Source organism: Hippocampus bargibanti, linkage group LG20, assembly GCF_051943395.1.
Source record: "Hippocampus bargibanti isolate YZ-2025 linkage group LG20, ASM5194339v1, whole genome shotgun sequence".
In the NCBI taxonomy this organism is placed as follows: Eukaryota; Metazoa; Chordata; class Actinopteri; order Syngnathiformes; family Syngnathidae; genus Hippocampus; species Hippocampus bargibanti.
Genome location: NC_142753.1, coordinates 2,508,238 through 2,523,688, shown reverse-complemented (window position 1 = coordinate 2,523,688; position 15,451 = coordinate 2,508,238). Strand labels below are relative to the sequence as shown.

Below are 15,451 nucleotides of genomic sequence, written 5' to 3'. Positions count from 1 at the left end.
ATACACTAGAAAATACGGTATATCTTGGCTTGATCCTGTTTCAGATTTCATGTTGACATTATTTGTTTTATTGAAGGGTGACTTACAGGGACTCGGTGGCGACCACTCTCTGGGCCAGTCCGTAAAGCGTGCCGCCGTCGGTGAGGACCACCATTTGACTGAGGTGGGGGCTAGGCACCTTCTCTTTCTTGTCTTCTGAGGGAGCGTGTATGCTCGTAGTTTCACCCCCGGCCTCCTGCAAGGGCGAAGAGATGGGAGCAATGGATTAGTGGAAATAAAACATAACTCGTCTTTCTTTTTTTTAATGTTTATTTTATTATTTTTTGTTATCAGGGATATACTGGTGAAAATACCCTGTGGAACCCCATCTTCTTTTTGACTTTAGTCAACATTATGAATTTCGCACCTTCATATTTGTCGTATTTGTTATTTTGTTCTTTGGACTTCAAGATGGCGGCGCGAGAGTGACTGCCTTTACAGCAGCTTCTGTATTTTGTTCTTCTACTTCTTCCTTTCATCACTTTGCCGCTGCGAAATGTCAATTTCTCCACTGCGAGACTAATAAAGGCTAATCCAATCCAACCATGTCATCCATCTTTGATTTTACCAGCGACAATGTTTTTTTTGTCCCAGTGATCCTAATCATGTCCTTCTCAAAGCTTCTGTAAAGAATTCTTTACCTGAGCCTGTCAGCGAGTAATAAGGAAGAGCTTGCCCGGAATACCGCTTTCAGGATTTTTTCCGGTCATTCATATTCAGGGGATGGTGCAAAAACAAAAAGTTGTTTTGATTTTGTCTGTTGGTATTTACGCTACAAACGCACACAACACGGACTCGTCTCACATGTCGGTAAAAGATAAGGCAGCAGAGCTTGGGGGGCTTATCTTGTGTAATGATTTCAAAATAAAGGCTTGGATTCCCATTGGAAATAAAGGATACATCGGGAGAATTTGCCGGGAGTCGAGTGGCGAATGGGGTGGCAGATAGATCAAACATGGGAGGGGGATAAGAGTGTATGTCGCACTGTTACGCTTAAAAGCAATCAAAGATAAAACAGCGGGATTGAAAATGACAAAGCAGCAACAGGAGACTTTTTGAAGTGCCGCACAGTATGCGTTGAATTGGGATTTGTTTTTCCTTATTAGAGGAGGGAGTTTGGTACGATGATGCGGGAAAGCCGGAACATCAAGATGAACAGCGTCAGAACATTCATCCGCAAGCGAGAAAAATCACCGCATTCAAATCCAACTGCATTTTGATGTCGGGCAACCGAGCCCTTCGGGAACTGTTTGGCGCGGTCTGAACTCGGCTCAAGGATGAGTTAGCCACCCGCGACGAATGCGCCAGCCTGAACGATCTCATCAAGCTCACGCTTCAGCTCAACAACCGCCTGTGGGAGAGAGCCCGGGAACGCGGAGCCCGGAAGAGCCCCGATCCGCCGGCGAGAGACCGAGGGGGCGAAGACCGGACCACCCGTTGGGAAGGGCACCCAGAAGTAGAGCGCGAGCCCACACTGCTGCGAGGCAAAGGGGAGCGCCCGGCGAGGGAACCGCTGTCGAGACCCCCCGGTGACTGTAAGCCGTCCGTCGCTCTCCCACAGCGGACTCCGATTCCACCAGTGGACTAATGTCACAGAGGTTGGTGCTTGGACGGCGAGGTTTACGGACCCACCAAGGTTGTCCCCATCAAGGCCTTGGTGGATTCAGGCGTTGACGGATGTTTTATTGATCTCCGCCTCGCCTCCGAGCTGGATTGTCCGATCGAGGAGCTGGACGCTAGCATACCGCTGCAGGACCTCGACGGTCGGCTTCTTGCCGAGCTCATACAGAAGCTCTGCTTAAACTCAAATTATCGGGCAATCACGTTCAGCATTGCCGGTTTTAACTCATGCCAGGCCAAAATGCACCGGTCGTGCTCGGTCTACCATGGCTAATAACGCACAATCCGGGTATTTTGTGGGAGGGACCGTCGATACAAGGCTGGAGCACCTTCTGCTATGCGCACTGCCTCAGATCGGCCGCTAGCGGAAGCAACCTCTCCCGATGCGAGCCTACTGAGGCCATTTGCCTTGAGGGGGTTCCTTCCTGCTACCATGACTTGCGGCAGGCCTTTAGCAAGGACCGCGCACAATCCCTCCCGTCATTATCGGCCCTATGATTGTGCCATCGAGCTCCAGGCTGGTGCTCCGCTCCCCAACTCCCGGCTGTACCAGGTCTCCCAGCCGGAACAGAAAGCCCTGAGGGACTCCATTAACGGCTCCCTCGCAGCCGGACTCATCCGTCCGTCTCGGTCCCCACTGGGAGCGGGATTTTTCTTTATTGAAAAGAAGGACAAGTTCCTGTGCCCGTGTGTAGACTATTGCGGGCTCAACGACATCACGATAAATAATAAATAGCCGCTCTCTCTGATCGACTCGGTCTTCGTACCCCTGTAGTCCGCCACCATCTTCACTAAACTGGACCTCCGAGGCACATATCACCTGGTCCGCATTAAGGAGGGGAACGAATGGAAGACCGCATTTAAGACACCATTGGGACATTTCGAGTTTGGTGATGCCGTTTGGGTTGACCAATGCCCCCGGTCTTCCAAAGTCTCATAAATGATGTGCTGAAGGACTTTTTGAATGTATTTTGTTTTGTCTGTCTCGATGACATTTTGATTTTATCAGAGTCCCTCGACGAACATCGGCAGCACGTCCGGCTGGTTCTGCAGCGGCAGAACCGACTCTTCATCAAGGCCGAAAAATGCGAATTCCACGTCCAGTCCCTCTCCTTCCTGGGTTTCATCGTTGAGCGGGGCCAACATAGAGCGGATCCCGCCAAGACCAAAGTGGTGGTAGAGTGGCAGACGCCCACTACGCGCAGGCAAATGCAACGTTTTTTGGGTTTCGCGAACTTCTACCGCAGCTTTATCCACAACTACAGCCAGAAGTTGCTGCCCCTGAGTCAATTAACCTCCTCTAAAACCCCGTTTAGGTGGTCGGAAGAGGCCGACGCTGCATTTCATCTACTTAAACGGGCCTTAACCAACCCTCCGGTTCTCCACCACCCTGACCCCAACTCCGCCTTCACCATGGAGGTGGACGCATCTGATTCCGGAGTGGGAGCGGTGCTCTCTCAGCGTTCCCCAGGGGACTGGAGACTCCACCCTTGGGCCTTCTTCTCCCATCGCCTCAGTAACTACGACGTGGGCAACCGGGAGCTTCTCGCAGTCGTGTGAGCCCTGCAGGAGTGGAAGCACTGGCTTGAGGGGGCGAAAGAGTCGTTCACCATGTTCACGGACCACCAGTACCTGGCGGTCATCCGAAGGTCCAGGAGGCGCTACAAGGTACCCTGGCTCCCAATGACTGTCCAGCAGGGAAACTGTTCGTGGCCCCGGCACTGAGCTCGGAGGTGCTGCAGTGGGGGCATGCTTCCAAGGTGGCCCGCCACTTGAGCCGCACCGCGCACCTCGTCGCCCAGCGGTTCTGGTGGCCACGGCTCCGCAACGATGAGGCGGACCGCAGGCAAGGAGGCAAGCTGTTCCACCAGCCCCCAGCGGGGCTGCTCCGCCCGCTGCTGGTTCCTCTGCATCTTTGGTCCCACATCTCCTTGGACTTCATCACTGGCCTCCCCCCTTCCCATGGCAAGAGGGTGATCCTCACAGTCGTTGACCGTTTTTCTAAATCGGCCCACTTCGTGCCGTTGGCCAAGTTGCGTCACCATCGAGACGGCAACCCTATTGGTCAACCACGTCGTCCGTCTCCACGGGATCCCTATGGACATCGTGTCAGACCGAGGTCCTCAGTTCGTGTCCCGGGTCTGGAAGCGATTCTACAGGGCCATGGGGGAGTTGGCTCCGTCTGCCCGCCTCCATGAAGGTTCACCCGGTGTCTCTCTCATCAAGCTGGTGGAGACCAGTCCCTTGGCCCCCCTACCCCTGCCAAACCTCCCCTGCCGCAGATGGTTGACGGCGGACCGGTGTACACAGACACGGGGCATTTATACGGGTCGTGGTCACCTCGCTAGTGCCGGATGATTGACTTACCTCGCATCTCTACCGTATCCCGTACTTTACCCGGTCCGAGGTGTTCTCCCCCGCGTCCCGTAAGTTTATATTATCTTCCGGGATTGCATACTTTTGCACCTCCGTGTGCCATTTGCTTTTTGGCGTAGTAAGTGGGTCGGATCACCCCTGCCTTCCTACTCGTTGTGTTTTAGTACTTCTTTTGTTTGTGAATAAACATCCTGCTCGGATCGTCCGTCTCTGTTGCCCGCTTTGGGATCCCAAACATTCCACTATGTTCCGACGAGTCAGCTGCCTTCAGTCTCGCTTGGAACGTAACAATGAAAGGTTGAAAAAAAAAAACATAGCAGAAAAAGATATGAGAAAAAAGATACGATGCTGATCAGATTATACCATTTGGTAAAATCAATTTACCGTATTTTCACCCGCAGTTAATGGTGTATTTTCAAACTTTTTCCATATATAAGGTGCACCGGACTAAAAAGGTGCATTGTCAACGAATGAAACACGTTTTCCAAATATAATATATAAATACTGTACCATATTTTCGGGTGTATAAGGCACACCGGAGTATAAGGCGCACCCCCAATGAATGGTGTATTTTAAAACCTTTTCCATATAGAAGGCGCACCGGAGTATAAGGCGCACCTTCAATGAATGAAGGTTTTCGAAATCTAATATATAAACACTGTATTTTCCGGAGTATAAGGCGCACACCCAACGAATGGTGTATTGTTAAACCTTTTACATATATAAGGCGCACCTTTAATAAATGAAAAACGTTTTCCAAATATAATATATAAACATTGTATTTTTGGTGTATAAGGCACACTAAATCTCCACAACCTTTATATTAGATGTTTTGTGCTGCTGACTAATAGAGTGACAGAAAAAATAATATATTAAGCATTGTTCGTGTTCAGATGTGTCTCAGAAAATTCAAAAAAATATGTTGCTACTTCTAATAAAAAATAAAAATAAAAAATAAATAAAAATAAAGGACGATTAATAAAGGGAATTCAAACCATATCATCGCAGCCGTCATAAATGAGGCTTTCGATCTATTTGGTGATGTGTCTCAATTTATCATGATTGACTGCTTAATCCTCTCCAGTATACCCGCTGGAGGATGGCTGGAGGGGGGAGGGGGGTTTCATGGTCAGCTCAAGTGGTCTGGCTCCAAGGCAATTTCTGTCAAGTGGATATTTTTGCACCTCTTCGTCACACAATTACTGGATATTTTGCTCTCATTAGACACGTTAAATGAATGACTTTCCTTGATTTTGTTTTGACAAGCACTCAGCACCTTGGAGGGGTTCATTCTTACAGTTTGTGAGTGCTCTCTTGATATGTGATATGGAGTCAAAACATATCAAGAGAGCATTCACAAACTGTTGGTACCCTCAGTGGTCGTTTAACAAATGTCAAAAAGAAAGAATAGGGAATGAAACCAAAAAATCTGAAGACATAAAAAGGAGACGAGTGGCAGTACCTTACATTGCAGGAGTTTCTGAAAAACTACAGTCCTTTGGCAACAAAAAAAAAATCAAAAAAATCCTTCAAAACGATTAACACTTCAAGGCAAAAATTAGTGCATCCAGAAGATGAAAAACAAAGTAATGTAGTTTATTCAATACATTGTAAGAATAAAAATTGTAAAGAGCAGTACATTGGGGAGACTAAACAAATTCTCCAAAAAAGACTATCAACATCGCAGGGATAATACTAGTGGGCCTCAATCGGCAGTACATATGCACCTAGAAGTTAGCGACCACTCATTCGACGACAACGAGGTTAAAGTCTTAGCAAAAGAACAGATGGTTTGAAAGGGGAGTAAAAGAAGCGATTTTCATAAAACAGCTAAATCCTTCACTAAAACGATATGGTGGTGTGAGGTTCAATTTGGATCGTTTGTACAACAGCCTGCTTAGGCAACATAGGATTAGTAATACTGATGAGGTGATACCGGAGGAAGTGGGGCAATCAGGCCAGTCGTTAGTCAGGACAATAGGAACAATCAGTGGAACCGCAGGGAGTAGTCCTCTGCTCCCCCCAACCTGAGAGCAGGGACCTATCATAGCAGTGTCCCACCGCTATGTCTGGACAGTAGGATTTAGTTCGCTGAAGAAGCATCTTGGATAAGAAGCGAAACATCCGACACCTTCAAAGAAGTACAGATGGACCACCCATGTACGACTGAGAGCTTACACATACGAATCGCAAGATAAATCAAAATATTTGTTAAAACTAGGTTGTGCGCAGTTGTGCAACCGTTGGGGGTGCGCTTTATACTCCAGGGCGCCTTATACAGCAGAAACTACGGTAACTAAGTTGCAGGCTGCTTGCCAGAATACTTCTATTAAATTACTTTTTTTTTGTAAAATAAATGGAATGGCTGAAAAATTAAATATGCTGGAATGAAGTTATAAAATCTATAATCACAAACATATATCAGTGAGCAACAAGAGGGATAGAAACTGAAGCAAGGAAACAGAACAGGAAGACATGACGAGAAAATTGTTGTTCATTAAAAATCTAAGTGTGTGACTGCTCGAAATGTAACCTCGGGCAAGGGGCTCTTCAACATCTGTCACAGCTGAACTTTCAACCAGGGGACACAGATGGGCCCCGGTCATGAATTTGATATAGCGATGTCGTCAAATTTTTCCATAGAAACATCATTCAGGACAACAAGCATTTACGCGGTGCAGCTGATCCCTTCCAAAATATCAAGTCATACTTGGAATAAGAGGAAAATGAAATTGAACTCATTCAGTCATGAATTCATCCTGTCTTGAATAAACTTTAAATATAAAAAAAGATAAATCAGCAAGCTATCACGAAGGCAAACTTAATGTTAACACTTTCATGCCGCAATAATGTTAACCCGTAATCCTCTTCACCCTGCTCACCACCTTCTCCAGCTATTACCCTCAGGCAGGCGCTACTGATCCATGCGCACCAAATCCAGCAGACTTCTTCCCTTTCTACGATTTTGTTTATTTTATTTCTATTATGCATAGTATACTTTGTTTTTATCTTTTCAGCCCCACCCCTTTCAATTTTGCTGCTGTAGAGTGCAAATTTCCCCATTGTGGGATACAACCGACGTCACTTTTTTGTTTCCTAACTGACATCAGAAAAACGTTTTATAGCATTTAAATACTCAAAACACAACTTGTCCAGAGACGTCGGTTGTCCTTTAAAGGCTTTCTGATTCTACCGAACAAATTCCTTAGAGGACAACCGACGCCTCCAAACAAGTTGTGTCCATAATTTGTAAAATCACTTCAAATGACTTCTACTGAGCGTATTTTACAAAGATTCCACAGCATATAGCTATATTTTATGTTTTAAGACTCACACAGAATATTCAGGAAGTCTTGTTTTTGAGTTGGTGACGATTCCTGACGTGACGTAATGTCAGGAACACCCCTGACGGAGAAGCGACACACAATGCATTTTGGGTACTTTGTTTGGTCTGAAAACTTCGTGTTGATCCGTGTTGATGGCGAAATTAGAAGGAAAACACATAAATAATGCGATGGTGAATCGTTGTGTGTTGCACCACGACAACTATTTGATATTAGTTGACACAAATTCCCAGCAGACAAATCAGCCCGTTTCCAACGTAGCTTGGGCGCCATCTTGTGCATTTTCTGGGACGCTACATTGGGGTCCTGATGGCTCAAATTGATTGGAAGGACGTCTTTAATCGATTGCAAACATTTAGGCTTTTCTCTTCAGAACTATTTGAATCGTATTCATAACTGGATGAGTAACAAGAAAGCATCTTCTCTGAATCTGAAGCCATTGTTTTGATTCTAGACTAGAGCAAGGCAAGACGTCCTGGCGTGACGTCACGAACAAGGGACCTTCTGAAACTCGTCATCTCCGTGCGTGTTTTGGGTATTTTAGATGCTATAAACCGTTTTTTTTAATGTCAGTTAGGAAACAAAAAAATGTGTCCTTTAAGTGTTCTACACACTTGGCCAATACAGGCGATTGTGATTCTGATGATGCTCTAAACCAGTGGTCACCAAACCACCGGCCCGTCAACACATTTGGTCCGGCCCCCTGAACCAGAGGTGTTCTCAGATGCTTTTCCAATTTGGCCTCCAGAAAAATAAAAAATCCTTTTACAAGTCAAAGGTCGGTTTTCTATCATTATCTGTTCCTATTTTAATCAATGTATGTTGTTTATAATTGTGATTGAACAATACAAACACGCCTGCTCACAATGGAACGCTAAAGGAGTCGGTCACAATGCGAAGCGACACAAGAAAGTGACGTATGAGGAAGTGGAGGGGAGTCCGGTGGTACATTCAGTGCAAAGAAAAGGCTGTTTGTCTCATCTGTCAAGAGGCGGTGGCGGTATTCAAGGAATACAATATTCGCCGACACTATGAATCCCGTCACAAAGACAAGTACGATAGCTTGGCCAAATACGAGCTGACAAACTCTCAAAGCGAAAAAGTGGAGTACTATCTCAGCAGAATATATTTGTACGCCAAGTTCAGTTGAAGAAGGCATCTGTTCGGGTTGCTAAACGGCAGCGGTAAACCTTTCACGGACGGAGAGTTTGTTAAGTTTAGCATGGATGTTTTCACAGAGGAGTTGTGTCCCGAGAAGAAAGATGCATATAATGCCGTAAGTCTGTCGGCGAGTACAATCACCAGACGTGGTGAAGAAATCAGGATTAATGTATATGCCCAGCTGCAGCAGAAGACGGAAGAATTTGACTTTTTTTCATTAGCACTGGATGAGAGCACGGACGTGCAAGACACAGCGCAACTGCTCATTTTTATTCGTGGAGTTAGCGCAAACTTTGAGATATGCAAGGAGCTGGCAGCCCTCCACAGTCTCAAAGGGACTACAACGGGAGATGATATTTTTGACCAAGTGTACCAAACCATGAAGAAGTTGGACCTGAGTTACAGAACTGTGATGTTCTGAAAGACACATTCAAGCCCAACAGTCTAATTGACTTCTATGCCGCCCTCCCAAACGACACATATCCAAACATAAAAAAACACGCAATGAAAATGTCCACAGTTTTTGGCAGCACGTATATCTGCGAGAAAAGCTTTTCTCGCATGAAACTGCTGAAATCTCCAATGAGATCAAGATTGACAGATGAACATTTGCATCAGTGCTTGAGACTGGCTGTAACTAGACTGGAACCTGGCATTCAACTTCTCACCAGCCAGATGAAGACCCACAGTTCACAATGATTAACATACATAGGTAAGCTCACTTTTCTGACTTGAATGAGCCATTGTGAGCATAAACAAATATAAGCATATAAAATCTACTGGGATAAAATCCATCTTTACAGCCATACTGGTAGTGAAATGTATTGTGCTGTGTAGGTGCTGTATCACTTAGTTCACTTTCTCAAACCTGCTTCCTTTGTGTTTTTCTCAGGGAAGTTGATGAGAGAGAGCTGCAAACAGCGGTGTCTACAAGCCTACTGGAAGCTACAAAAGGATTATAAGGAAGGAACACAACAACTTTAAGAGACTGCTCATATGTGTCAGATAGATTCTGCTCTGACAACTGAGCTGAACTTTTATCTGTTAAGATTGTGCATGGCACAACAGAAAGTTAATGTTCCATGGCTTTTTTTTCTATGAAGAACCCAGAGAGTTTAGTTATTATTTATTTTATAAATAGTGCTATTTATTTCCTTTTTATGTGAAGAACTCAGAGAAGGTTATTTAGTTATTATTTATTTCATTAATAGTGTTATTATTTGTTTCCTGGCTTTTTTCTGTAAAGAACCTGGAAAGGGTTATTTAGTTATGTGTGGTTTTCTGGAAAACAATTTTTTAAGCTCCCTACGATCGTCACACTTTTTCTGTTACAAACTGACAACGGCACCCTATCACAGAAAGGAAAAGTTATATGGCCCTCACAGGAAAAAGGTTGGGGACCCCTGCTCTAAACTGTCAGCTGTTGTATTAGCTGTCCCGATAAGGGTTAAAAAAACATATGTTTTCAGGTTTTTTTACCCAAACACGGAACTTCCATTTGAACGCGAGTCCACTCTGTACCCCGAAACGAAATGAGATAGTACCGCACCCGCCACTCAAGTGGGACTCTGAGTGATTACAGGCGCGCTGGCTTTAGAATCGAACCGCCGCAACATCAAATCGAGAGGAGCACCACCGCAAGGATTTGACAACTCGATTGAAACGCAGTGTCTAATTAAGTTGAGAATCTGTTTACAAATGAGGTCCAAACCTGCACGCTCTCTGGAGTACAAAGTGTTTTTGCATTTGCATGCAAGTGTAAGACTTGCTGCCTGTGGACTCGGGCGCAGTTGGGTGGAAGCAAAAATCACTTGCGTTATATCAAGGACAGTTTGTGCTTGACATGAGTACATGCGAAATAAAACTGGAATTAAGAAATAATTTGATGTTTTTTTGTGTGTTCTTGAGATATTTGCTGATGATTGGCATTCAATAGTTTGCTGGCAAATGTTGGTCATCCATAAATTCCAGAGACGAGATCGTTTACTTTGAAAGAGTTGCACCGATTCATTGGAATTGGCCTGTAGTCCGCTAAGACTTGTTTAGCGCCCCGCTGAGAGCTCAGTGGCACATCAAAGAAAATGTCTTCATCTGCGACAATTCCCTTCTCAGCTGCGCTGTTCCCAAACATTTTATTTATACTTGAAAGCTGTACAAAAAGTTTGGGGTTCGCTGTAATAAATCATAGTCATAGCCATAGTCATCGTCATAGTAGTAGTAATAATAATAATAATAATAATACGTCTGTGTAAGCTCTCAGTCGTACAGGAGTGGTCCATCGATGAGAAGGTTTCTTCAGCCGTCATCTGTACAAAAGTGAAGGTTTCGGACGTTTCGCCTCCTATCCAAGAGGCTTCGTCAGCGAACTAAAGTCTGAATGGTCGTATCGGCCCCATTTATATATCCCTAATGTCCAGACATGGTGGCGCCGGACACAGCTATGATAGGTCCCTACTCTCAGGTTGGGGGGGCAGAGGACCCCTCCCTGAGGCCCCACTGATTGTTCCTACATTCCTGACTAACGACTGGCCTATTACCCCCACTCCCACCGGTATCACCTCATCAGCATAACGACCCTCATCAGCATTACGAAAGTTGCCTAACCTGTTTTGCCTAAGCAGGCTATTGTATGAACGATCCAAATTGAACCTCACCCCACCAAATGAAGGATTTAGTTGTTTTATGAAAATCGCTTCTTTTACCCCCCTTTCAAACCATCTATGTTCTTTCGCTAAGATTTTAACCTAATTGTCGTCAAATGAGCGGTTGCTAGCTTTTAGGTGCAGATGTACTGCCGATTGAGGTCCACTTGTATTATCCCTGCGATGTTGATAAAGTCTTTTTTTGAGAATTTGTTGAGTCTCCCCAATGTACTGCTCTTTACAATTTTCATTCTTACAATGTATGGAATAAACTACATTACTTTGTTTTTCATTTGGTAGCCTATCTTTTGGATGCACTAATTTTTGCCTTAACGTGTTTATCGGTTTGAAATAAGTAGGAATTTTATGTTGCCAAAGGACTCTTTGTAATTTTTCAGAAACTCCTGCAATGTACGGGACTGCTACTCCTCTCCTTTTTGTATCTTGAGAATTATTGGTTTCATTCCCTATTCTTTCTTTCTGACATTTGGTGAATGACCACTGAGGGTACCCACAGTTAGTGACTGCTCTCCTGATATGTTTTGACTCCTTTTCTCTACCTTTTCTTTTACAACACAAACTAGGAGTTATCAGAACCCTCCAGCATATGGCTAAACTAATACCAACTAGCACTGAAGGTAGAGAAAAGGAGTCAAAACATATCAGGAGAGCACTCACTAACTGTGGGTACCCTCGGTGGTCATTCAACAAATGTCAGAAAGAAAGAATAGGGAATGAAACCAATAATTCTCAAGATACAAAAAGGAGAGGAGTAGCAGTCCCGTACATTGCAGGAGTTTCTGAAAAATTACAAAGAGTCCTTTGGCAACATAAAATTCCTACTTATTTCAAACCGATAAACACGTTAAGGCAAAAATTAGTGCATCCAAAAGATAGGCTACCAAATGAAAAACAAAGTAATGTAGTTTATTCCATACATTGTAAGAATGAAAATTGTAAAGAGCAGTACATTGGGGAGACTCAACAAATTCTCAAAAAAAGACTTTATCAACATCGCAGGGATAATACAAGTGGACCTCAATCGGCAGTACATCTGCACCTAAAAGCTAGCAACCGCTCATTTGACGACAATGAGGTTAAAATCTTAGCGAAAGAACATAGATGGTTTGAAAGGGGGGTAAAAGAAGCGATTCTTATAAAACAACAAAATCCTTCGTTAAACCGGTCTGGTGGGGTGAGGTTCAATTTGGATCGTTCATACAATAGCCTGCTTAGGCAAAACAGGTTAGGCAACTTTCGTAATGCTGATGAGGGTCGTTATGCTGATGAGGTGATACCGGTGGGAGTGGGGGTAATAGGCCAGTCGTTAGTCAGGAATGTAGGAACAATCAGTGGGGCCTCAGGGAGGGGTCCTCTGCCCCCCCAACCTGAGAGTAGGGACCTATCATAGCTGTGTCCGGCGCCACCATGTCTGGACATTAGGGATATATAAATGGGGCCGATACGACCAGTCAGACTTTAGTTCGCTGACGAAGCCTCTTGGATAGGAGGCGAAACGTCCGAAACCTTCACTTTTGTACAGATGACGGCTGAAGAAACCTTCCTACAAAGTGACGTCGGTTGTCCTTTAAGCTCTGAACATAGCAGCAAAGAAGCCCATATTGCTATAACAGCAAAATGCCCTTGTGCTGCACTGTCAATATTTTTTTAAGCTGTCCTCTGGCTGATTCTTCCACATTCAATATTTCAGCATGAGCGCAGGGAATTTTGGTTGAAGTACCATGTTTTCTGGTGTATCAATGAATGGTGTATTTTCAAACTTTTTCCATATATATAAGGTGCACCAGACTATAAGGTGCACCATCAATGAATGAAAAAAGGTTTTCCAAATATATGAATACCATATTTTCCGGGGTATAAGGTGCACCGGAATACAACGCGCAACCCGAATCAATGGTGTATTTTCAAACTGGAATATAAGGCACACTTTTTTTATTTTCATTTTACTTAAGGTTTTATTGTTCTGTGTATTATTTGTAAACTGTCCTTGGGTGTTCTGAAAGGTGCTTGGAAATTAAATGTATTATTATTATTATTGTTGTTGTTGTTGTTATTGTAATTATTATTATTATTCAATGACTGAAACATGTTTTCCAAATATAATATATAAATACCGCATTTTCTGGTGTATAAGACGCCCCGGAGTATAAGGTCGAATCAATTGAGGCCTTTGGATGCGCCTTATACACTGGAAAATACGGTATATCATTTTTTTAGGATAACATACGCTGCTTCTATTTTAAATATGAGAAAGATTTACACAAGGCAGAAAAAAGGTCAATTAAATTTTAAAAATTTTTCTAAACATATTCCTAACAAAGACTGAAATTAATTTGCATAAACTATAAAATGACTGAGATTGGAGAACCAAAACAACAATGACATCAAGAGTTTCTATTTTTCTGTGGAGACACAAAACTTTAGTGGCAATGGAGACACAGGCATATTAAAACCCGGAAAATTGAAACAACCGAAAAGCAGAGGTAAACAAGACGGCTTTGGGATCAGACGAGCCGGGTCGTAGGGGGGGAAAAAAAGCTCTGGTATCATGAGAGGACGGATAGCATCAGACTAATTGTCATCATTGAAGGCCCTAATGGAACAACACGTACAAATCCGGCCAGCCCTGGTCACTTAGAGAAGGGGGGCCTATCTGTGTGTGAGTGACCAATGGCCACCTAATGACGTCCTGTAATGTATTTGGTGGCAACATAAGCTGCGGGCTGTCTCGCCAATAAGGCCGCAAGTACGACCGCGACAGTGAGAGAGAATAGAGGGTAGGTGGGGCGAAAAAAAGCATTAAAAGGAGAGAAATGGAGAGGCCATAGAGGAGAAAGCATGTTTGTGTCAGAAAATGAGGTAATGAGCAATTGTAAAGATGGAAAAAAAGAGGAAGCATGAGAGTGAGGAGACGGTTGTACCATGTCAATGAGGCTCTCCTGGATCCGGTTCAGTGTGGTTCGCAGTCTGCTACTGATCAGGCCCAGACCCGATGATTCATACTGTGAAATACATAAGACACACACACATCGACACATTCGCACAATGTTAGTGTCAGCAATAACATAGTGCGAAGGCATGCCACACGCATCTGCGCTCATCTCATGTTGTAGGAGACAAGAGAATCCTTAGGTTGAGGGTTTCAAGCGGACCATGGGGTAACTGGAAGGAGCGCAGATCAAAATGAAACATTCACACAAACTAAGGCAGAGGATCCGAGAGGGTGGAGAGACTGGGAGCACAAAAAGTCAAAGGCTTCTGAAGTGACTTTCAGATGCACTTTGGCGGCAGTCGAGGAAGCAGACCACGCACACCATTCAAATCACTACACAAGTGCTGACTAGGGGGTGGAATTGACAATTGACAAGGCCTTATTCTACTCTTACCAAAGAAGCCGGGACCACCACTCGGGCTGTGCCCGATTCTCTGCCACCGTGAGCGGGCAAAGATGGGCTGGGGATGGGCTATAGATGACATAGGGACCATAGAAATGGGACGGGGTGAAAAAGACACATTGAAACAGTAAGGATGAAAAGTCCGAAATGGAGGAGTTTAAAATTTAATGTGCCTTGGAAATGACAATCCAGAAAAAAAATACTGCGGCAGTCAGTTAACTAAGCGACGCAACGTGCGGTGATCATTAAAACGGGGCAAGAACCGTGAAAAGGAAAAACTTGACGGAGAAGACATTGTGGCATTGTGGCAGTTGCCTGGTATGATTTGGCAAAAAAAAAACTTTATGAAGCCTTTTACGTACTTTTTGGAGTGGACACATTTTTGCACACATCGGGCAGTGAATGAGTTAACCAGTTGATGTACATAGAAATAATTCTAGAATATTCTAGAAAAGATTGAAATGGTTTTGTCCCAACAAAAAAAATACCATAAATGCTCCTCCCCTATTTTTTTTAATTATATAAGCTGTTATTTAACATGCCACAAGAAGTCAACTTGCAATCTTGCTTCATTCCAGCCTCAAGACAAATTAAATGCAAGGTTTTCCAGGAGTTACAAAACAAATCAACTGTATCTACAATCGCTCAAGTTCAAAAGTTCACTCCAAGTCTTCATTTCAAAGTGCTCTTTCGTTTTATTTATTTATTTATTATTTTTTTGGGGGGTCTCTACGATTAGTCTCTCAAAGATAGTTTGATGACGCATCCAAGTTTGAAAAGCAGAGTCCAAAAAACGTTTTTACGCTAAATCCAAACAGATGAAGGCCTGATTATTTATGATGTCTGTTCTGTG

General features: G+C 44.0%; 1 protein-coding gene across 5 annotated transcripts in view; it reads right to left on the bottom strand.

Annotated features, from left to right (window-relative positions):
• vps50 (VPS50 EARP/GARPII complex subunit) overlaps positions 1 to 15,451 on the bottom strand; it is a 99,261-nt gene that overhangs the window by 6,992 nt on the left and 76,818 nt on the right. For 3 of the 5 annotated variants that reach the window (XM_089023496.1, XM_089023501.1, XM_089023497.1), the window contains exons 22-24: positions 14,590 to 14,667; positions 14,125 to 14,205; positions 87 to 235 (exon numbers count right to left, since the gene is read on the bottom strand). In XM_089023496.1, the coding sequence (XP_088879622.1) occupies positions 87 to 235; positions 14,125 to 14,205; positions 14,590 to 14,667 (308 nt within the window). The remainder of the gene's footprint in view (positions 1 to 86; positions 236 to 14,124; positions 14,206 to 14,589; positions 14,668 to 15,451) is intronic. The other 2 variants (XM_089023498.1, XM_089023500.1) reach the window with 1 other exon arrangement.